At 43.9% G+C, this 22,601-nt stretch overlaps 1 protein-coding gene across 1 annotated transcript in view; it reads right to left on the reverse strand.

Annotated features, from left to right (window-relative positions):
• Window positions 1–22,601, reverse strand: part of LOC116314305 (RNA binding protein fox-1 homolog 3-like) — a 254,196-nt gene that overhangs the window by 102,609 nt on the left and 128,986 nt on the right. The window contains exon 4 of the mRNA XM_039611446.1: window positions 19,043–19,152. Within this exon, the coding sequence (XP_039467380.1) occupies window positions 19,043–19,152 (110 nt within the window). The remainder of the gene's footprint in view (window positions 1–19,042; window positions 19,153–22,601) is intronic.

Consider the following 22,601-nt stretch of genomic DNA (forward strand, 5'->3'; position numbering starts at 1 on the left):
AAATAGCAATGTGAATCATTTTTATTGTACTATATCTTCCAGTATAAAAACGAAGAGGAGGATGGCTCGGGCTAAGGAATGTGCTCATTTTTCAGCCAAGGGCATGCCTTTAAAAAGTACTGCAAATTGTTTCTTTTTTCCCTGATTAATATCACGATTCCACATCTCTCAAACTGCAGGGATCTCATTTTTGATTGAATCCGTTATATATAGGACATTATACATTATATATAGTACATTAAGAGTGACACTAATAAGACATTTTGACATGCTTGCCTTGCTGAAGCTGCACAAACTGCTGATAATGTGGATTTATAAGGTGTATCGCTGCACCCGCATTAAATGAAAAGTTAAATTATGAACCAATCTATTTCTGATTTTAACAACATCCTCCAACGACACATTATTTTAAGTGTTCCTGTAAAAAAGCCATTACGGATATAAAACACCTCAAATTATTGTAATATCCCGAGAAAGGGAAAAGTTCATCTCGGCCGGTCCCTCCCGGTCTTAAAACGAGACGGTAAATTGACATCGAGTGTCAAGCGTGTAAAAGTCAAAGAGTCAAATCTGCGCCATAAGCCCAGAGAGAATGTACTGGGGCCAGCATGAAAAACTACTCACGGCGGATCACATTACCCGCCTTTTTCACTGAAATAAGCAGTGTAATTTATCCTGACCTTTTTAGATTACTATGAATGTGCTGTCTGTGTAATTTTAACTGAAGTCCTCAGCAGCTTTGCTGGTCTGGAAACACTCGCCATGAAACCCGAGCGGTGGTGTAACGCCACCAATACAGCAGTGATACAGTACCAAACAAATGCCGAGGGAGCGCCTGACATTCGCCGCTATTAACGCGCATCAAGGAGAATCGCTGGGTTTCATCATCATCATCGTCGCGGCCAGCATCACAGGAGATTCACCTTCAGCGCCCGCCACTTCGATTGACGGCTAATAACAAAAGTAGAAGCCTATTTTAGCTGTGACAAGTGTTTCAGGATTAGACTTTCATTCCTAATGGGTTCTCTGGTAACGGTTTAATTCACTACCTATGCGATATCAATTCCATTATAATCTCATTAAGCTATTGCACACTGAGGTGATTTCGAATGAATGTGAAACAGCCAACCGTACGCTCCCCTCTAATTGAGCAATACTTTTTATTCATTATTATTGCCCATTATTAAATTAATGAACTTAATGGACTTATTTTCCAAATTGCAAAAGACCCCTGGCAACATGTTTTTAATTCCATTAGCAGACATATTGAAATTAAAAAAAGAGGAAAAAAAGGAGAAGAAACAGGGAGATACACGGAGGTGTGTGGGCAATTAGCCTACTGCTGCGACAGATCATCAGTGGCACAGTTTCCCCCCTCTGACTGGCGGGAGTTTGTCCATCTCGTCCCGAATCCCGGGCGATGGCGCTCACCTGCTCAGACTTTTATGCTAACACGCCTCACAGCTCCACGTCGCGCCGCTTTAACCTCCAGCCCGTGATATTAAGACGCCGCACATGACAAGACAACATATTTGAATATTGTATTGTAAGCCGAACTAAACATAACCTGAATAATATATGAAATAGATTTTCTGAAATGAGATCTTTTCAGTAACCAGAGGCCACCGTGCAGAATTGCCCAGAAGATGAAAGCGGCAGATCTGCATAACTGAACGGCTGATCGATACTCCTCAAACTAAAATGGCAAGTCTTGATAAGGTTATTGAATTTTCTTTTTAATTAAAAAGCACACCACTTCACTCTCTGTCAAATACCAGAGCGGTGCTGATGATGAGAAGAGGAAAGGGTTGTCCTTGTTTATATGTTCATCACTATATGAAAAACAGCGGGGGAGTGGGGGGGGACTGTCGGCACATCATCAATCAGCGCGGCGGAGAAATTTATTTTCTGTTTGTCGTTGGTTGTTTCTTAGAATTAAGCTGTCACGGATGCCCTCAAATCCCAAACGATGACATTCGTATAGATATGAAGTTTTATTACATGTCATTCATCAGCTCAAAAACCATCAGTGCTATTTATTCCCATCCGGAATCGTTTTCCGTTTAATGTTTTCTCTTTTTTCAACCGGAGAAAAACAGCTTTCATTCGGATTTTTGCATCTAAATCAAAAAAGTCAAAAAGAAAAAGAAGGATGCAACGACAGCAACGCAGCCACGTGCGTAGAGATTACGTAACGCGCAAGAGACTGCATCCGTTTTGTTTAATGCAAACGTCCAGAAGTGGTACGCTCGCTTCCCATATTCTAGTCATGAAAATGCATAATTTAAAAGAGCTGAGACCAAGCTGTTCCTCAGCAGTGCAGAGCTGCGTCGTATCAGTGCGAACATCAGTGGATGGAAAACTCTGCTCCCCGGAGAGAGCGCCATTACATTCAATCGTCAACCGCTGGATAAAACTCATTTCACTCTGCACAGTGTCTGAATGGCTCCATACATTCTGCCGAGGCCACGATGTGATAGCGCAGCATGTCAGAAGCACACTAAAGGGCTTTTAAAGCAGGTTAGAGAGCCACACAAAGCCACAGAGCACTGGGGCAGAACGGCGGCGGCGGCGCCACAGCTGACCGTCCTCACGCAGCACCAAGGACCCCAGGTAAAGAAGCAGCACCGAGTCGCCGCTCGCTGGGAGGTTCGATTCAAGTTGTTAACAACGAGATAATGTCAGCTTCTATTTTTAGATGAATGAAAGCGGGTGAAGAGTCTTTTTTAAGTTTTAATTCATTCCCTCTGTTTAGCGCTCGCTCTGTGCAGCTGCACAAATGATTTAAGAGCACATTTAGAAGTTGGCATTTGGTTAGCTTATTGCACAGTTATGACATGTCTGAGCCACGCATGTCAAGTGTTATCAGAACTATTTAGAAATTCTGTTTTGCACGGCTACTAGTCTTTTTGGATCTTTTCCCAAAACATCCAAAATTCCCTTTTATATTTTGGAGAATCCCCCTGCAGGACGGCAATAAGCAGATACTAAAGTATAAAGAGCTCCTTATCAATTTAACTGTATTGGAGGGTCACAAGTAAACTGTGACGGTAGCTTTGCAGTCACTCAGCAAGCAGTCCCAAAAAAGTAGCCAGCATGGATTTTTGAAAATATGCTTCTTGGGTTTCTTTTTCAGCAGACCCTCGACTGACATCAAAGAAACGTCTATACATTATCTTTATTAAAGCGTACGTATGACAGCTCTTCTTCTGTGGTGTCACGGCACAGACTGTGTGCACAAAGCAGCTGAGGGCAGTAAAAAACAAACCAAACAAAAAGTGGTGTTTGGAATCTTTGGCCACAGTCCTGTTATCCTCTCACCTGTATTCATTTTTTTCTCATAAAATGACAACGCTGTCACATTATACCATGTTTTCAATAAGAATTATTTATCAGCGGGAGTTCAATCATCTTTATGGGGCTGGCCGTTTGCGCGTTGCTGAATATTTCTGTTTCTAGTCGGTGCTTAAACAGGAGCTTTGACCAGCTCTCACAGGGATGGAAATAGACACCAGTAGCTGCAAATATACTGCAGGTTATATAATGATCATGAAAACTACATGAGAACGAACACCTCCCCCACCGCAGACAAACACAGTCAAAAATCACTCTGACAGCAGCGCGAACACACGAGTGGATGCACATAAACACACACGCATGCACACGCAGACAGCGGCTGACACCGTGAGAGGCCAAGCCTGACATGAGGTGAGATGAAGTAGCATTTCTCATCATCTGCTGAGACTGCCTGTGTCTGACCTGGAGGATGGAGGTAGGCCTGGGGCATGGCCTCGGGACCCGGGCAGGCGGAGTGAAAGCAGCCTCCGCTGAGACTTATAAAGTCCCGGCCACAATTTACTGGGAAGGCTCAAATTGTGGTGTCCAGTGGCCACAGCGCAGCTCTGCTGTCAGCGCCACTCTTATTTGCTTCATTCCCTTTGACACTGCCACTCGATTAGGGTCATAAATTCCATGAAATCGGTCAATAACCTATAACACTAATGTCACTCTCCTACCATTAATTTTACAGCCTGTGTGCCACACTGTTTCTTAACCCCCTTTTACGTGACAGAGGGGGTTATACTGGCTGCCATTGATTGAGAAGAGTATATAACAAGCTCTGAACACAGTCTTTGCACCCATATAGAAAAACATATGTACGAAAAACACCAGTGTTGCAGACTGTTGCCCAACAATGCATGCTATACTCTCTCATTGAACCATGCGACTGTGCAGAATTTGGATTTGCAGTCTTATTAACTGCAATATTCAAAAGCAGCACAAAAACTACTCGGATGCTTCCTGCGTAAGTATCCGAATAGTTTGCATTAGATGCGAGTATAGTGGGTTTTTACAATATTGGATCTCGTACTAATACAAACAAACACAATATTAACAACACAAAATATTGCAATAAGCTGACCATGGTGTTTGTGTGTGTATTATGCTAATTATACAGTTCTGACGCCTACCCCCCTCCACCCCTGCCACCCCAAAAAAGAAAAAAAAACACTCTGTTTATCAAATATACAAAAATAACAAGAAATTAGACACATTTCAACCAGATATGGTAAAACAGGGTTATTGCTATTACCGTATATGGACCGTCGGGCCGTCGCCCCGAGAGGCCAATTCTGAGACCAGAAGAACCCAGATAATGTGTCACATTCATGTATTAGTACTATCCACAGCTACTGATTTGCATTCTGCTGCTTCTTCTACACATAAGGTTTGTTCACTTGGTTTTACTGCCATGTGTTTTATAAATGCCACCGTGCTCCAGTGAATGCGGTCCAGGCTGAGGTGGGATCTGTTTAGAACATCGACATGTTCTAGTAAAAATGTAAATATTTGGCACCGGCATACTGACACAAAGCAGGTGCAGGCATAAGCTAATTTTAAGAAATGTCCTATTATATACAGACAGAGAAACAGCAGTTGAGCATGTATCCCTGAAAGCACTTCCAAAGCTTGAGCTCTGGTTTTTCAGTCACACAGTGTCTTACAAATATGGTAGCTAATCAAATAGATATGTGTGTATTTTACTGTACAGTAGAAGTACAGTAGAAGTACCTTTGGGTTACGAAAACCCTCCAAACTGACATCTATATCTTTGAGGAAAGCAACAGATACACCTGCTGGTCCTGAACTGACGCACAGGTGAAAGGTGACACACAGCAAATCTGTTTTTTGTTTGTTTTTTTTCTGGGAGAAACAGAAAAAAATTAGGCCAACATCCCAAAAGATTTAAGGGCATAAAACAAATAAAACACACATGACTGGGGAGCACCTCAGTGTCCCAGCAGAAGGTCTGAAGGAGGAGGAGCTGCTCCCCCCACGACCCGGACAAACGGCAGAGGGTGGATGGAACCTAAAGCATTAAAAGTATTAAAAACAATTTATCTATGAAAACTACTATTAACACTTAAACTATCATTTACTTCCACACGACAGTAAGTCATTTACCTTCAACGATAATACCCCTTTAAATCTTTTCAAATATTTCCCTTCATTATAAATTAAAAAACACTAAAAACAACTAAAGTGATAAAGCTGATAAAAAATAAATAAACCTTCCAACAGGTTTTCCATTTAATTTTACTACAACTCAAAAATTCTTTTCGAGTATTCGAGTCTAAAATTGGGGAAAACACTCAAATTACATTTGTTGCTGTGAGAGAGGGCAGGAGTGGGTTTCTTGTCATCCGTGGCAGGTTGCCAGCGGATATGTTGCTGCCATTCTCACAGGGGCCTCTCCTCCAATCTTTTCTGTATGTGAGAGCTGACACTTCAGGGCAATATCTACAGCACAGGCGTGTTAGCGGCGTGCACGCCTTCTACTGCAATGCAGCCGAGCAGGATGAAGGACTGCCGTGAGAGACTTGTGGAGTTACTGAAGGTGCAACAGGGCAACCGCGGAAAGTTGAATAAATTAATAACAAGGCTGAAAAATAGAATTAGCAGCATATGACTCAGCTATGAAGGTCTTTCTGTTCAAATGAAGGAAGAGAGGAAAGGGAACGTCCTGTAATAGTGAGCAGCCTCTTCTTCCCTCACACCGTGTGAACTGAGACGTTTTTAGGCTACGGGATCTAAACGCTACGATGCGCAAACTCACTCGCCGTCCTGCTGCTGAAAATCAGATGTTTAAAATTTGGAGGGAAAAAAAAATAAAGAAATCGTTGAACTTTTGCTCCGGTTTCATTTGCCGTAACCTTAATATTTAATCCTCCGAGTCATTAAGACGTAAAATGTGTGCTTTGCTTTCGTCTGAACATCATCCTGCACAATCGCACGTCTCCTGATTCACTCGTGCAGGATTGTTCACTCAGTCAAGAGCGAAAAACAGACGATATCGCCTTGTGTTTTGGCAACTTGGCGTGCACTGGCAACAATCCATCCTACTACTTCGCTGGCTCCTTCCACTCCTCATTGTTTTGCTTTTCAGCCTGGGCTCCCTCACTCTCTCGCTCGCCTGAAGAAAGGGAGAGAGAGCGAGTCAGGGCCCTTTAAACAACGCAGCCGCAGTTAATCATTAAATCAGATTTTTATTTTTGCCTCCTCTGGAATGGCTGGGCTTGAATTGACACGGAGCCTCGACGGCGGCGAGGCAAAATGGCCGCTCGCAGTAACAGCTCACAAGCCCCCGGACAACCTGAGGCATGGCCATCCAATCCCACATCATTAAGGCTAGAGTCCTTTATTGTGTTGGAGGCATTAAAGGGTGCGCTGGCTATAGCCCTGAAGTCACACTCCACTAGGAGAAAACAGCAGAAAAATAACAGCACAGCTGGATAATGACTTTTCCCTGGGAGGCTGACCATGTGTACAAAAGCGCTAATGATAGCAGGTGCAATAAGCGAGCGCGAGGCTTTTACTGCGTCCGGATCTATTTTCCTCTGCTAAACTCACCAGTGATTTCCCCCGTGTAGGTGTCTTTCTGTAGTTTAAGAACACCTACCTCCTCCCGCCTCCCTCCTCTCCATCCACTCTCTCTTCCTGCATCTAATCTCTTTATCAGCTGTGCAGCTCATATCAAAGAGGACTGTGGTGTGAAAATCCTGCAAGTAAAACCTGCTGTCAGAGCCTAATCACAATTAGCTGGGCTCTAGACCCATTAGCCCCAAGGGGAAGAGACCAAAAGCTGACAGAATTAATGTTAAAGCTACTGATTACTAATGATCCCACAGAGCACAAAGGGTGGAGCCCCGCTATCCTGAAAAAGGAGGAAAATAAAAGCCTACTATCCTCATTTTTCTGACTGAATTGATTTTCTATGCAGCTGGCATTACACTGGAAAAGAACTATACAATTTGCTCGTCGGTGAAGTTGCTAGAACCTCATTGGTATTAGCGGTTAAAGAGATAACACAGTTCCTGGATGTACTTCCCATTGCTTCCTTAGCTCAGCTTTGTAGCAGCGCCGTTACATCAGCCCTGCTACAAAGGCATGTGTGCCTTCCAGATTATAAAACATTGAGCTGGAAGTTAATGACTGATTGCAACAGCCGTTACTCAAACTCGCAAGGAAAAGAGAGCAACAACCAGCAGACAAAACAACGGCACACGGCCCCCCGCGGTGAATCACCTGCAGTATAAGCCTTTCAAAGAAGCGCCTCACATTTGATGTTAAGCCCTCAAACTGTTCGGGCTGTCGGAGGTCTTGCCGGGGAGATAGAAATGTCTAAAGTTATTACAGCAGTCAGGTAAAGTGTGTGGCAACACGGTCCTGTAATGGGGGTGGAGAGTCGGCCAGCAGCTGCTAATGAAGGCGTCTCGGGGAGTACTAAAGAGCCTACGTGACACTACTTCTGATTTGCCCGTCTAAGGACACAGATCAATTAATACATTAACAAACGATCGCGAGCACTTCATCTTGCAATATGAAACCAGCGGCCTGGACTCGCTGCCCTCCTGCCCAGAATGGCTGATCAGCTCTGCCTCTTTACGCTGTCCATCACGAATTTCAACATTATCTGCTGGTCAGGCCGCAGAATCTCTCTGAGCATTTGCAACCAGGCCACATGCATGCGCATGAAATGCATATGGGAGTTCTTATATGTGCACAGAGTTGGGCCAAAAATTCCACACTGCTTTAATCTTTTAAGAAAATCTACCTTCATATCACTTCCACCACATGCAGGTTCTAATTAAAGCGAGGCTGTGGTCTTCAGGTCCGCTGGTCGAGTGGTTGGTCACCTGATCTCACAATTCTGATTGGCTGGACAATTGCTGGTGTTATTTTCATTAGGAGAATTAATCCATTATTTTTGGCAGCATGAGGAATAGACTTCCTCTAAAAAGAAAAACTTGCCCAGCTGAAGGCAGACTGCGAGATCCAAACTTCATTTCTTAATCAGAGCTGGCTCAAAACTAACCGACACTGCGTTTGGCTAAAACAGATGACCGTGCGTAAACTTTGCAGGTTTTTGCATTTCACAGCTTAACCGACGGGTTTGCGTTTCGTCTAAATCCTGCTTTACTCGTCAGTTAATGGGAGAGAAAAGTCCAACTAGTCCATTTAAAGTAAAAAGACACCTAAAAACTGCATTAATTAACTTCAAACCCGTAGGCCAGGTTAAACTGTTTGTACAAATACAGTACGTGTGTCTCAAAGCCTTCTGAAACTGTAAATCACATTTATTAATCAAACTGGAGTTGAATTGTTGCTGCGTTACGCAGCATAACAGTGCACAGCATGATGCCAGATTAGCCACAGATCAGTGTGGCTAACTTTAGCGTTGCTACCAGTAGCGGCCTTTTTTCTCTGCAGGCTAGTCCCCACAAAGCACTGCAGCACCGGAACATCGTAGCGTCTTAGAACCAGCAGTTTGCAGCCATTGTTCATTGCAGACTAGCAAGGGCAGCAACATTCAATCATCTAGTTGACTAGTCACTGCTAGAAAGGGTAGGACAACATGTCTGTGCTACACTTTCCCTCCAAAATTTGTGTTTAAGACTTCCTGCTTTGGGTTTAAATATATCTTAATATTAATATTTGGTGTGATCGTTATTTACAGGTTGCCTTAGCATCTGCTGCACATCCATGTAAACTGAGCTAGATGTAAAACTTCCTCTCGCATTAAAACAGAAAAATGAAATCATGAAGCTCAGGAGCGAATGGATCGTGTGGTTTTTTGAGCATAAATAAAAGCAGACGTCTGATTTTGCTGTTATCGCTTAAGGATAAAAGCGACGAGCCTAGCATGATTCAGTGTGCTATAAATACAGACGTTTTGTGTTTATTTATAATTCATCTAGGCTAATAAGGCTGCAGGTAGAGTACACCGAGACCAATTTAGCTAATCTAGCGATAACCTGCAGTTTTATTTCCCCCGTGACCAATTGATTGGTTGAAGAGAAGGCACAATTTCAGTCAACCAAGTTGTTCTTTGGTTGACTGCAGCCCGAGATTGAACATCTGCCTAAAGGGAATGCACTCCTGCTAATGGCCACAGCTCCAGAGCCTGAAACCAGCCCCGCCGCAAGCCGCCGCGCGTCGACGTCTGCTGTTGTTTGGTTCGGTTTTTTTCCCCGATAAATAAAAACAAAACATTAATACAGGCCAAACACGCCGTGTGAGCAGCCTGCGGCACACTTGAGTGCGTTGGTTGGGGAAGTCTAACGTAAACCATCGCTCCTTGGCATGCCATATATATCCAGTCTCCCCATTACCACCATCTCTACTCGACAGCAAGGGCCCTGCACTGCTAAATTATTCATCACACTGAGGGGAGGACAGAAGCATGCATGGTTTCTCCACTCCATGCCTCTTCCCTTTTTCTCTCTGTCTCTAATGCAAAGGAACAGCCGGGTGGAGAGAATGATATACAGGCCATCTTTCCATCACTGCATGGCCATTGCAGGAGATGTCGCCTCCACTTCCTCCAATTACCACAGTGGAGCTGATTTTGGGTTTTAGGTTGAACACCGTGGCAGGCCAGACGGTCGCCGGCTTGCCCGTCGCGCATATGCGGGGAATGGTGGGTGGCACCCAAGGGTCCCATGCATAACCTGGGACGTCTTTGTATACACATTCATCTATATCAGTGGGCAACAGGGAAATGTAAGCCAAAGGTAATTGCCCTGGATAAGAACATCTGCTTGGTGAATAAATATTCTAATGAGGGGAGTTTGCAGGTTCCCCAGACTGATGCACGGCTGACAGGCCTCCGGAGGGACCGCAGGTAATGCTCACCACCTGCAGTTCAAACGGGAGGCAGTCGCACCCTCCTCTCGCAGCTAAATGCTGGCCGACTAACACAAGTTCGCTTACCCCCGCGCACACACACGAAATACACTCCAGGCATGGTATAGTAAATCATTCCCTGGATGGGATGTTTTCTCATAAGTGTTATTACACCCTGGCAGTTTCATTTTTGTGTAACCCAGAAAATGTTTGGGGTGTTTCAAATTTTACCTTTTTTTTCTCGAGGAAACGTAAAATTCAGACAAGGTGAGAAGAAATCCATAATTCTCTAATTCCACTTCCTGGAGTGCTGTGGGAAGCCCGACTCTTTATATTTTTTTTAAACTTTTAAAACACTCAAAGATGCGATTATCTCAGGAGTGACTCCCAACAAAGGCTCGGCCCTCCAAATAATTTTCCTTAAATCCTAAAATCGTATGGTATCCTTAAAGGCCAGTAGAAACCTTTACATGATGGTGGCTCATGTCACAACAAGGAAGTTGCTCCAGCTCCTGCACAGTGGAAATATTTAAGCCAGTCTGCATCGTCAGACGAGGTTAAGCCCACATCAGCTAAATCTGCGTGAGAGCTACGAGTGGAAATTTTTCTCCTGTGTAAAATATCTGTCTGCAAAATGTTTGAGAGGCTCCTGCACAAACTGAAATTTCCTTCTTTTTTGGGGGGCAATAATTATTTGGTGAGCTAAACACGTATTTAAAAAATCATCCTATTTTTAAATGAGTCCAAGTTTGCTTCGTCATATTGTTTATTTTGTCCAAAGAAGAGTCAAAAAGCCAGAAATATTCCATGTACAATGATAAAGACGTGGGAAGAAGACGAATTCTCATATTTGAAAGCTGGAAACATTAAATAACTTCTAGAAATTAGCTAAGAATTTATTATCATTTGGTTATTTTTACTTGTGGTTAATTAAAAATCAGTCATTCTCATCACTTTGTTCCTTGTATGATTTTCTCGTTGTGGAAATATTGACCTCTTTTTAGGCTGTGGGTGAAAAATCATCACGAAGACATTTGGCTTCTGTGATCATTCACAAATGCAGAGTCTTCAAAGATTTTGAAGTTTTAGAGGCAAAATGATGAAACGAGTCATGAGTCATGTATTGACTCCACGCTTTCAGCAAAATAATGTTGCTTCTCAAGTGAGCAGAAAGTGAAAGTAGTAAGATATATAACTTTAATTTAGCATAATGGATGCGCTCACAGATGCAATAGCTCCTTTACTAATAGCCCTTTTTTACTAACACGATGAGAGTAAGCCCACTGCAGTACACGGAGCCTCGTGTTACAGTGATGAGCCTGCAGGGCTGTAAACTGCCAGCATTACCGCTTCGGTCTGTTCAGCCTACATCTGCGTGTGGTCATCACTCTGACCGGCCGGAGGGGGAATACGTGATGAAACGGGAGGTGGAGATCGGTGAGCTGCTGCAGACAGTGATGAGCCTCTTTCAATAAGCATCAGCACCCAGAAAACATCTCAAGGCGAAAGCTCAGAGTATCAAAGAGGCCTCTGTTGCAGCGAGGCCTCGGAAAGCACACGAGCACCGCACGCTGCGTTATGTTCTTTTAGTTATGGCATAATTTGGAAATCATACACTGTCCTGTCACTTCCATTCTGCTCGGAGACAAAAGGAGAGCTTCGCGTGAGGCTCCAATGTGAGCTCGCGCCACCACTTGGAGCAACTTTGGCCCCCAAACATCCTCTTTTTCCAGAAACATGAGCTCTGAATCAATAGCCAGGGCTGTTTCATTCATAGCGTGCATAGCATACTTTGGTTATTCATGTTTTGCTTCACTTCCATATTTTTAAAAAAAGTGTTTCGAGTAGAAAGTCATTCATAATGGAGTCATCCTTGTAAAGTAGCTTTTCCCCCAAAAAGATGCACTCTCCCCAGAAATCTGAACTAACGATCAATAGCCACACACACACACACACACACACACACACACACACACACACACACACACACACACACACACACAGTCTGCAGGAGACGTATCTCCAACTGCATCACAGCTCAGACTGTTTACAGTGGCAAGGCTGGAAATATTCATTTACTTTGTATTTCTGTGAAGGTACAAAATACAAGTTAGCAAAACAGTGGGGGATTAAAGTGATCTGCAGTGTGCATCAGTGAGAAATTTAGATTAAAAAAAGAAGAAGAAGAAGAAGCACAAATGCAAAAGCAGAGTGAGCGTTGGGCGGGTATTGTTGTGGTGAGAATACAAACCACCGAGGAGACAAAACCAATCTGACTAATCACACATGATCTCAAAGAGAATTAATCAGCAGCTCTGGTTAACAATCTGTAATTATCCTCATTCTGTGCTTAATGCCATTTAATTTATGAAATTCTGCCTGACTTAGATATATAGGCGAGGAAAACAACAATATCACACAAAAAGCGTTGGAAACAGCGCAGGCGAGGAAATCACAACGTGTCCCCGAAAGACCCCGAGCGTCGTTCTCAGACGGAGGGACACCGTTTCAGCTGCATGCTGGGTAGTTTGACAATCGGGGGGGAAGTTGATGAACTCGTGAAGGTATTGGCGTGGATAACAATCGCACCCAAACATCCGATTTCGTTTAAAGGCTGAACAAATGTGACGGGTAAACACAGGCCTCTGTAGCTTCTGGCTGCAGCAACCCAACATCAATAAAACACATGAGAGTGGAAAAACCATCAGCTCTGTTCATGCATGTGGGAGGCGCTGCACCACACACACACACACACGCGCTCAAACTCACACTGTATATAATGTAAGGGCTGCAACACGCTCTGACACATGCGCCACACACGTTCTACACGCCAACTCTGTGCATACCGGAGCGGTGTGAGCAGGAGGAGATACCCACACTTTAGCGGTGCGGTACTCACCCAAAAGTACATCATCATGGTGGAATCGGGGCAGGTGTGGGCAGACGGGTGGAGGAGAGCGGGGCTAAGCGCTGGGACCAGTCCAGCCAGCGTGGGTGTCAAGAGGAGTCCGAACGTTTGGACAGAGAGCTTTACTGGTCCCTGTTCCACTGAGGCAGCCCTCCCTCTCAACTGTTCAATGGGGCTTGACTTGAGGTCCCCCAGCACTTCTTCTCTTTTCGTTTCTTTCTCTTGACAAGCAGCTTGTTCTTCAGTTAATTTTTAAAAGAGCCCTTTCTCTCTCCTCTTCTTCTTCTTCTTTTGAGCCAACACAAGAAAGAGGGGGGGAAAGCAGACGGGAGAAAGGAAAGAGAGCTGGGGAGGTGTTGTAACCTCTTTTTTCTTTCGACACTCTTCCACTCCACTTGCCTCTCCACACCACTCACTTCAAGACTCTCTCTCTCTCTCTCTCTCTCCCCCCTGTGCCGTCTCTTATTGGTGAATGTGAAATCAGTCGGTACGGCACCGAGGCTCAACTAGAGCAGCAGGAGCAGCAGCCTGCGCTTGACAGCTGCCTCCAGCGTTCCTCCACCGGAGCCGTGTTGCTCTGCATAGAGGAGTGCGCCGAACAAACCGGGATCCTGCAGACGGTACTGTAAAATTCAGCGTCCCGGGGAGGAGGCGGGGGGTGGAGGGGGGAGGGGGGGGTGGTTGTGAGGGAGGGGGTGGTGGGGGTAGAGCAGGAAGCTGGGAGTCGTGGTGGGGATCTCTGCGGGGAGGGGGGTGGGGGGCTGTGTTGAGGATGATGCTGGTGATAGTGGAGGACTAACAGATCGCTCCCCTTTCTTCTTTTCACCGTCTGCGACTGCGATGAGTTGCATTGAAGTTGTGGCAGTTTTAGTTCATTGAAGAGAAGAAGAAGGAGGCGATGCTGAAGGAAAAAAAGAATCTCAGAGAAAACCTTAAAATATGCCACAGGCAATTGGGAGGCACAGCCTATTTTCCACTTGTTTTCTACTTTTAGCTGCCGATAGCTTCTCTGCCTTTTCTTTTCCCTCTTTTCCTCCGAACTCGCAATTTGGTGACCTTTTTGTTTCGGTAAAAAAAAAAAAAAAGCACCCTTTTTCACGTGGCGTTGTGGCAGATCAGAGGCCAGATGAAGTTGGTGTGAAATACCTCTGTGTGTGCCAAGCTATATTACATTACATGCTTTAGTGTGTTTTCCATCTGGCGGCTATAAAGGGGGAGGGGAACGAGGGAGAGAGAGGGAGGGGAGGAGGGAGGATTGGCTATCTTCTAGACAGCACTGTAACAATGAGCCTGCCTCAGCAATTTTCAAAACATATCATCAATACACGACTGGGAGCTCGCGCTTTTAAATATTAACCCTGTGGCAACCGGGGCAGGCTGCGGAGAGCTCAAGTGGTTTTGCGGCATCCTCTGGAGCCGGATCATCCAATAAAAGACGTCCTGGGGGATGAGCTAATTTGCTGTAGGATCCTAAAGAACATTTGCCAGCTATAGAGAACATTGGCCTAATGAACAGAACAGATATATGCAGGTTATGTTACCCATCAGTAATTGCCACATAAGGAGCCCGAGTTAGATTTGCAGCTGGCTTTGAGCGAATTGATACACAAGGGGCCTCATTCATATGGTGTAACTGTCATCTTAAATTTATCACCCGTTTTATTTTTTTCCTCCTCCTTCAGAAAAAGCACAAGTGAGCGGTGAAATATGAAATGGCACACAGGCAAAGAACCGCAATTAGTAACTTTGCAAATATTGTGATGTTTTAAGAAGCTTTTCATAAATCAGGACACGCACCATATAATTCTTACACCGCCCCTCTCTGTCACATCGCACAATCCAGCATTTCCATTGCGTTGCACACATGCAATCTCCCCGCTGGTAGCACGGGATGCACATGCAAGGCTTCCATATCTTTATATATGTCCACCAGAAGTCAATGGATTTACATTAGCAATCACAGAGTGGATAACCGCCCCAGTCCTCCATCAATCTCTGATGGGAAATAAAAATGAAATGCACTTCTCAGGCAACTCAGATTAAGGATCACGCTTTTATCAAATACTGAAGTCTATTTCAAGTCGTGCTCATAAATAACTGAGGGGGGAGAGAAGGAGGAAAAGAACGAGTTTGGAGGCAAAAAAGAAAAAAAAAGCAGGACAGACTGGAGAGCGGGTGGGGGTGGGTGTAGGTGTGGACAGAGAGCATCGCGGTCTGGAGCTAAGGCCACTTGGGGTTGGGGAGAAAAGAATCAGAGGGCATTTAAGCATTACGTAAAGTCTGCATCTCCTGTCTAGGAATCTACGCCCGTTACCAGGGGAAGTGCAATGCAGGTAAACACGGTGTTGTTTGGGATGCTTTTCCCTTCTTCCTGTCACCTCTCTGAGTTGCATTTCTCCCATACTGCACACTACTTACAGAGCATTGGAGTGGCTTTCCCAACCATTTAGATTTCCCACCATAGTCTAGACACTCCCCAGAGACTCTGCCATCCATTATAAAGATGGAGCTTTCAAACTGAAGAGGAAGTGAAGGCCTCACACACAGAGTGTTCTGCCTAAAATGTCCGTCTGTCTCCGACCGTCATCGGCTCGAGATCTGCCGTCTTAATATTTTATGACGATCTCACCTCTCGTCCGTAGCGGGGCCGCTACTTACAGAGCATCTTCTGTCGAGCCACACTCGGATCTTGTCGTTAGAAAGACACCAGAGGAGACAATGAGAGTTCTCACTCTCATCCCTGCAAGCTCCCCACGGGGTTCTGGGCTATAGTCACGGCCAGCTCGCCCGAACGCTCGGCCCGGCCCGGCCCCGAGTGGTCCGAGCTGGTGCGAGCCCCGAAGGAAGACGGTGGCTCCACTCTGATGCTGCCAGGCTGGTTTTCTCTAATCACACACTTCACTTTATGGAGTGACCAGTTTTACAACTTGGTGGCCAAGGATCTGCAGCTATGCTCGTTTTATCGATTTATGGGTCTCCATCAGCTCCACAGGTAGGTATTGACATTTCTATACAGCACACATCACGTGAGGAAAGGGCGCTGGGAAAGGCCGTGCAGACAGAAACAAGCAGCTAAAACGAAGCCCTTTCTACTCTTTATCTCTGTGTCTTTTTAAGCATCCAGATTTCAGCATATTCTACATTTTTTGTGGCGAAAAAGTTTCATATTACATTTCCATCCCCTTATTATTCTCGCACTGGCAGGAAGTTGCGGCACTTGCAGGGGCAGAGCACTCTGCTAATAATACTCACATGAGAGATTTTTCATATGAAAATATATTAGAATTGGTGATAAGTAGGGAAAGCTTATGTTTGGACTGTGATTTACCATAAAGAAAAAATGAGATATTGTGTAATGCCATCAAGACGCTCTGGCAGCCAATAAATATGCATAAAATAACAAGAAAAAAGACAGTGTGTTACTTAATTCTGTATCTCCTGCTTTCTGACACAGCCTGCATATTTAGCCTTGAAAATGGTAATGTTTTGCTTCCTATCCCTGGAAGATATCATTAAACATCATTTGTAAGCATACATTACCCTATACGCAGCAAATCGCCCATCTGGTGATTTTGGAACTCGCTGTCTGGAAGACAATAAATTCATTGTATGCTTTCGCATAAAGAATCCCACTAAAGTAATGTCTCCATGTAGACATACGTAGAGTACATTAAACCTAGCCGTGTGCACAGACTGTATGTCGTGTTAATAATGCAGTGTTTACATCTTGGCATTGAGCAGTCAGTACTGGCCTAGGGGTACAAACTGGCAGGGCTGTGCAGTAATTAGGGGCTGTGTGTTGGGGATGTGAAGGCTTGCCGCGTGTCATGCTGATACCACTGCTGGGCAGACCTAGTGTGTCAGCAGCGGGCACACTGAGCGCTACACAAGGCCGCACCTTCGTGGCACAGCCGGGAGTCGAACCTTTTACTTCAACGAGTGCTCCTGCGGGCTCAGAGCTCGGCCGCTGCTCGGCGTGCAAAGGAGGGACACGGAGGATGTTAACCTAATGACAGCAGGGATTAGGTGTCTTCACACTGCGAGCACACCGTGTGTGGTCTGTTTGTGTTAATCCTCCAGGCCTGTTTGCATTGTGACATCAATAAGCTGCACGAATGCCACATTATGTCTGTTATATGTACATATTATATTATAATATATTATTATGAAATGCTTACTTTAAACATTTGTGCACATCACCTCATTCGTGTTACATACTTCCACCTATAATTGTTTGTTTTCACGTGACTTTGCATGCCTAAATGTATTGTGGATTATATTTATTGAAGCATGTGTTTCAGCTTGTTCAGGCAGTCCACAGTAAACATCTTAGATATTAATATGGAGGCTGGTTTAGAAGCAGCTGTATGTCGGGTTAACATTTACATAATGCAACACAGTCATTCCTTTACATCACATCTGTCTTGCAAATACCAACAAAAACTGAAATACTTGGATAGTCCATCCTCATAGACTGTCTGCATGGGTGCTCGTCAGTGAGCGACTTGCCCCCGAGCTTCGAAACACACCAAACCAACCTGGATGCAATGGTGGCTGTCTCCATCTTTTATGTGTTTTACCATATATTCACAATGCCACGATGTCATCGGGTAAAGTCTTCTCAGAGTCACGCAGTGGTTATTTTCCATCAGCTTTCTCTTCGTGGGAGGATTTGTCGGAGAAAATGTAAATATGCTAGTAATTAAGCATCCTACTCCATTAAACTCTCGGCTTTGAAAAAGGCACCATGAAGTGACTTTTGAGCCATGAAATATTTTAATCATTTCCCTCCTTCTACTCTTTATAGCTAAGAACAACAGGCACATTTTCCTCAAAAAACAATTTCAGTTTAATTAGAAGCCAAAGCTCTGTTACCTGTGGCGTTTGATGTCCTTCTTTTTGTTACATCTTTTAAAGACTTGTTTACCAGCGTTCGCTGTGCACGCGTGCTTCAGCGTTACTTTGAATTTGCCAGCGCATACAATATTAAATATATATTTCACTGTAGAAACTCCTGGCTCTTCTTACAGCTGCAATGAGAGTAGCTTTGCCACATGCAACACAAGCAAACCCAACAGGATTCCTAACAGCCTCTTGCATCTCCGTTTGACATTAATTGATAATCAAACAAGGCTTCACATTAGACATTTATGAGATCAGCTGAATTATCTATTTAATGTAACCCAATTATATGCAACCCTTGTGCACCAATCAACGCTAATTCCTGACTCATAAATGACAGCAACAACGACAGATTTAATCAATAATAAACATTGATGAAAACTTGCGACCTGCTTAGAAAGAGGGTAATTAACAAGAAGGAAAAGGGCTTCGTTGGATTTCATCTTTTGGAATATCGCTCTGTGATCCTTCGTGTTTATGTTCACAAGAATCTCCTAAGCTCACATTCCACCATCAGCGAGATTAAGTGTAAAACAAACATTCACTTTCCCTTTGACAATTAGGGATAGACATTTATCATGAATTCTTAATGCAAGCTTCAGCCGCTCCGGTTCTTAATTAAAACCTTGTAATTTTTATAAAACTCTTACCGTAAAACTAAATTTCATGAATTATTTAGCCAGCCTTTTTTCAGCACTACTAACTACACACCCAGCCAGCCAGCTGGGGAAGAACTGAATCCATAGGTGGGCTCACCTGCACTTTAAGGCCAGAGAAAACATCTTTGTTATGCTTTTTAAAAAGTCTAATATGAAATGTATGTGTGTGTGTGTGTGTGTGGTGGGTTTTCCTCGTCTCCTACATCCACAGCAGAGGATTCACATCCAGGTCTTAACCTTAACTAACACATGTCAACAGAGCAGGCATCAAAAACAACATTACAAGCTTCAGGGAATTCCACACCTGTTAGATTCCACACAAGCGCGTGAAATTCTTCCGACAAAAATGAAGGTAAGTGTGCACAGAGGGGCCTGCTGCTCTTACCAGTCTTGTAAAGAGGGGCACTCCCAAATGCCAGAGGTGATCGTTCAGCAGTCCGCTGTACACCACGTTCCCGAAGACAGCAATGCTTCCTGACTTACACAACGTGTTTCCTGCAGGGACACACAGAAACACGAGCAGGCGTCACCGAAACGGACAAGAAGCAGAAGAGGGGCGCCTCCAAAAAATACAAATAAAGCAATTCAATCGCAGGAAATCATTGCACAGGAAGAGGCATAATAGAGAATGCAACATTGATTGTTATAAATATTGATTTTGAGGTTTATTGACCTTACGTGCAGTAAGGAATACAGATAGGTGGCTTGGCTACGATCAATAAAGTTACACAATTGGGTCAAGTTGATCTATCAGCATAATATAAATACCCAAATGAGGTTTAGTATCAACAGGAAAACAGTGGGGAACATTTAATACACCAGAAAATAACCGTGAACTGACCATCATCACATTTAAAGGATATCCTCTATAACCACTTAACTACCTCATGTCTGTTATTGGAACCAGCCCAAAAGTATGAGCCCAAAATAAAACAGTTATTGCTCCTAAACCTTTGCGATTATAGTCTTGACTCGGTTCTCCTGTGAGATGTAACACTTCAGGGACTACTATTAAAGTGTCACAATAAGTGATCTGTGATAAATGCACTTCAGGGAGGCACATCATTATGGCAAAGTTTCAATTTATGATAAATTTACAGTTCTGTTTTTTTGGGATCTCGAGAATAACGCACACAAATAAAACACCAAAGCTTTCAGTTTGATGAGAAATGTACGTTTTACCCAGATGCTACCCAAACGGGTTAATAATGCGGTTGGTAATCTGTATTCAGACCGGCACAAATTACTCCCAGAAAGTGACACAGCCATATTGTAACTTGCTAAGTGCAACGCTGACATAAAATTTGCATGTTTTTGGTGTTTAATTCAAAAATCAGGGGACTGCTGAAAAATTGATTTTCGAGGGTGCTAGTCCCGAAGTCACTTCCTGTCTCGCAAGTCTTCCAACACAACCTCTGCAGCTCTCGCCGAGGACGTCCGTCACCTTTACTGTCCGTGATCCAAAATAAACGAGCAGCTTCTGCAGCACCAGATATTCAAATCTGCACCGTTCGAGACTCAAAGTTAAACAACAATTAATTTGTTGCTCCCCGTGCCTACTTGTTCCTATTAAGTTTTACCATGTGCAAATCTTTGGTCAGCTCCGGATCCAATTTAGAAGTGGGGGGCTTATGTATGATTACAATACAAACCAGAGCCCTCAATATTCTCAGTTTACAGCAGGTGCACAAAAAAAAGCAAACAGGACACAAACACAACACACACAGTCCACCAAAGCGCTGCTCTGGCTGAGAATACAGAAACTAGATTTCAATGACCATTATTGCATAATAGCATGGCAGTGCATCCATTTACTTTTATTCCCCATTATTTTGTTTCAAGAACAATACAGAAAGATACATGCTAGATATACTGTAGTCCCAGGACAGGTAGGCATAAATATTGTATATACAGTATATCATTAGTATGTACTCATGATATCCACTGATGCTCTCGTCTAAATCCTTGTTAGCATGTTATAACTGTTTCTCTCCCACCCGAGTATATGATTGGGTGATATTACAAAATGCATAAATACTAATAAACAGCAATAAACTGCAGGTTTAAATGTTAATTAATCTATTGGATGCCTAAATTCATGTCATTCCTTGGCCTCAGAGGACTGAACAGTGTCAACCCACATTTGGAGATGGAGACGTTTAATGTGCGATTAGCTTTAAACTCAAAGTGAAACTGTTTTAACACCATTTTTCATGCAGTCATGAACGAGCAGCAGCTGAATACCATCATCTTATTTCTCTGCGACTCGCCCCTCGTGTTGTTGTGTATCGTCTCAGCCATTTTTAAAAATATATATTTTCTTATTGAACTTTGTGTTTTGTGCCATGATGTATGTGTATAATTTTGAGTTTGTTGTGTTTTGCTGATTTGTGTTCATTTTATTGTTCTCGTTTTATTGCCCATCCAAGGATGGCCAAAGCAAATTAACTTATGCCATAAACGCTATGGTATGTATCACCGATTGCCGCTCCGCACCGCTCCCCGGACGAATGAAAATTAAACCTTCTCTTATTGATGAATCTCTTACTGTTGAATAAGTTAACTGCAAGTGAACCCAGAGGACCCCGAATACTTGGGGTCTATATGAGGTTTTCTTAGTTGCATAACAACAGTGGCATGCTTGGCAGACACACCAAACCACTAGCGGACTGTCAGGCTTACTGTATCACGGAGAGCATCATCCTTCTTTATAAGTCATGTTCGGTGCCACCGAGCGTCACAGTTCGCCCTCTCAAAGACGCTCTTAATTAGCTCGGTGCCAATGAGGTGCCTCCACAAACAAAAACGCACACATGCGTGGCATGCGTGCCCACACACACGGCCCCGAGAGTGTGATGTACCGCACTCTGATGTCCCTATGAACGTGATGAATGCAGCTTACGGAGCAGGCGGCACAGAAAACACAGGTCTCCATTGTAATTTCTGCACAATGGAATGCTGCAAAGGCACACCAGGGGTGGAGTGAAGCAGTGCTGACAAGCAGCACATGCATTATTTAAAAACAAAAGTAAAAAATGCCCATTAAAGTGTCAGTGGTGCTTTCGGCAGTGCTGGCTTGGGCGCGGTGTGCGTATTACTGTTATTAATGGGCCAGGCGTGGGGGGCATTGCTTCGGTGTGATTGCTCTGCTGCTGTTGCTATCCGCGGTTCAAGCCTCCCCTCTTTTTTCCCCCCATTTCTTCTCTGTATGTGTGCGCGAGGAAGAGAAACAGATAAAGAGCGTGCTACAGACAGAGACGGAGAGACACCGAGAGACCCTGAGTGCACAGTCAATGAGCTCCTACAGCTAATATCATTTCACATTATTGAATGCATATTAAGGCAGAGAGACCTTGTCAGATAAATAGGAGCACCAGTGCTTATATCAAATTCTGATCTGCCTTCACGGCCATGTCTAAAAAAAAATGCTGGGAATGTAGTCAGCATATTGAAAATAAGTGCACACCATTTTTCTTTGCAGTTTAACATCAAGGGCTATACATTACCGCTACTGACACAGCAGAATGAGGTCATTGTGCATGTTGTAATTACAGCTGGGTAAACACTCTGCTCTCTGCTGCAACACTGGAAACACAGAGCACTGCGAGACTGACAGAGACAAAAAAAGAGAGGGCACAGACGCCGATGACTTTTAAGCTCCTAAGTGTTGGAAAATACTTGCATCAGTGGGAATAAATAAATTGAACACAATGATCACGGGTGTATGATCAATTCCAGAGTGATGCAATGCATTGAAATCAATCAGTGCACCGCCTGTAATGCGGTGAGCAAATAATACATACTCATCCCTGACCTATTCTTCTAGAACCGGTTTGTTATAGTTTTATTGATGGTGTTTATACGCAGGAGACAGAGCACATAATCAAATTTTGCATATTTGCATGTAGAAAATGTCACATAAAAGCGACAACTTAATTTTCCCC

Source organism: Oreochromis aureus, linkage group 4 (genome assembly GCF_013358895.1).
Source record: "Oreochromis aureus strain Israel breed Guangdong linkage group 4, ZZ_aureus, whole genome shotgun sequence".
NCBI lineage: Eukaryota > Metazoa > Chordata > Actinopteri > Cichliformes > Cichlidae > Oreochromis > Oreochromis aureus.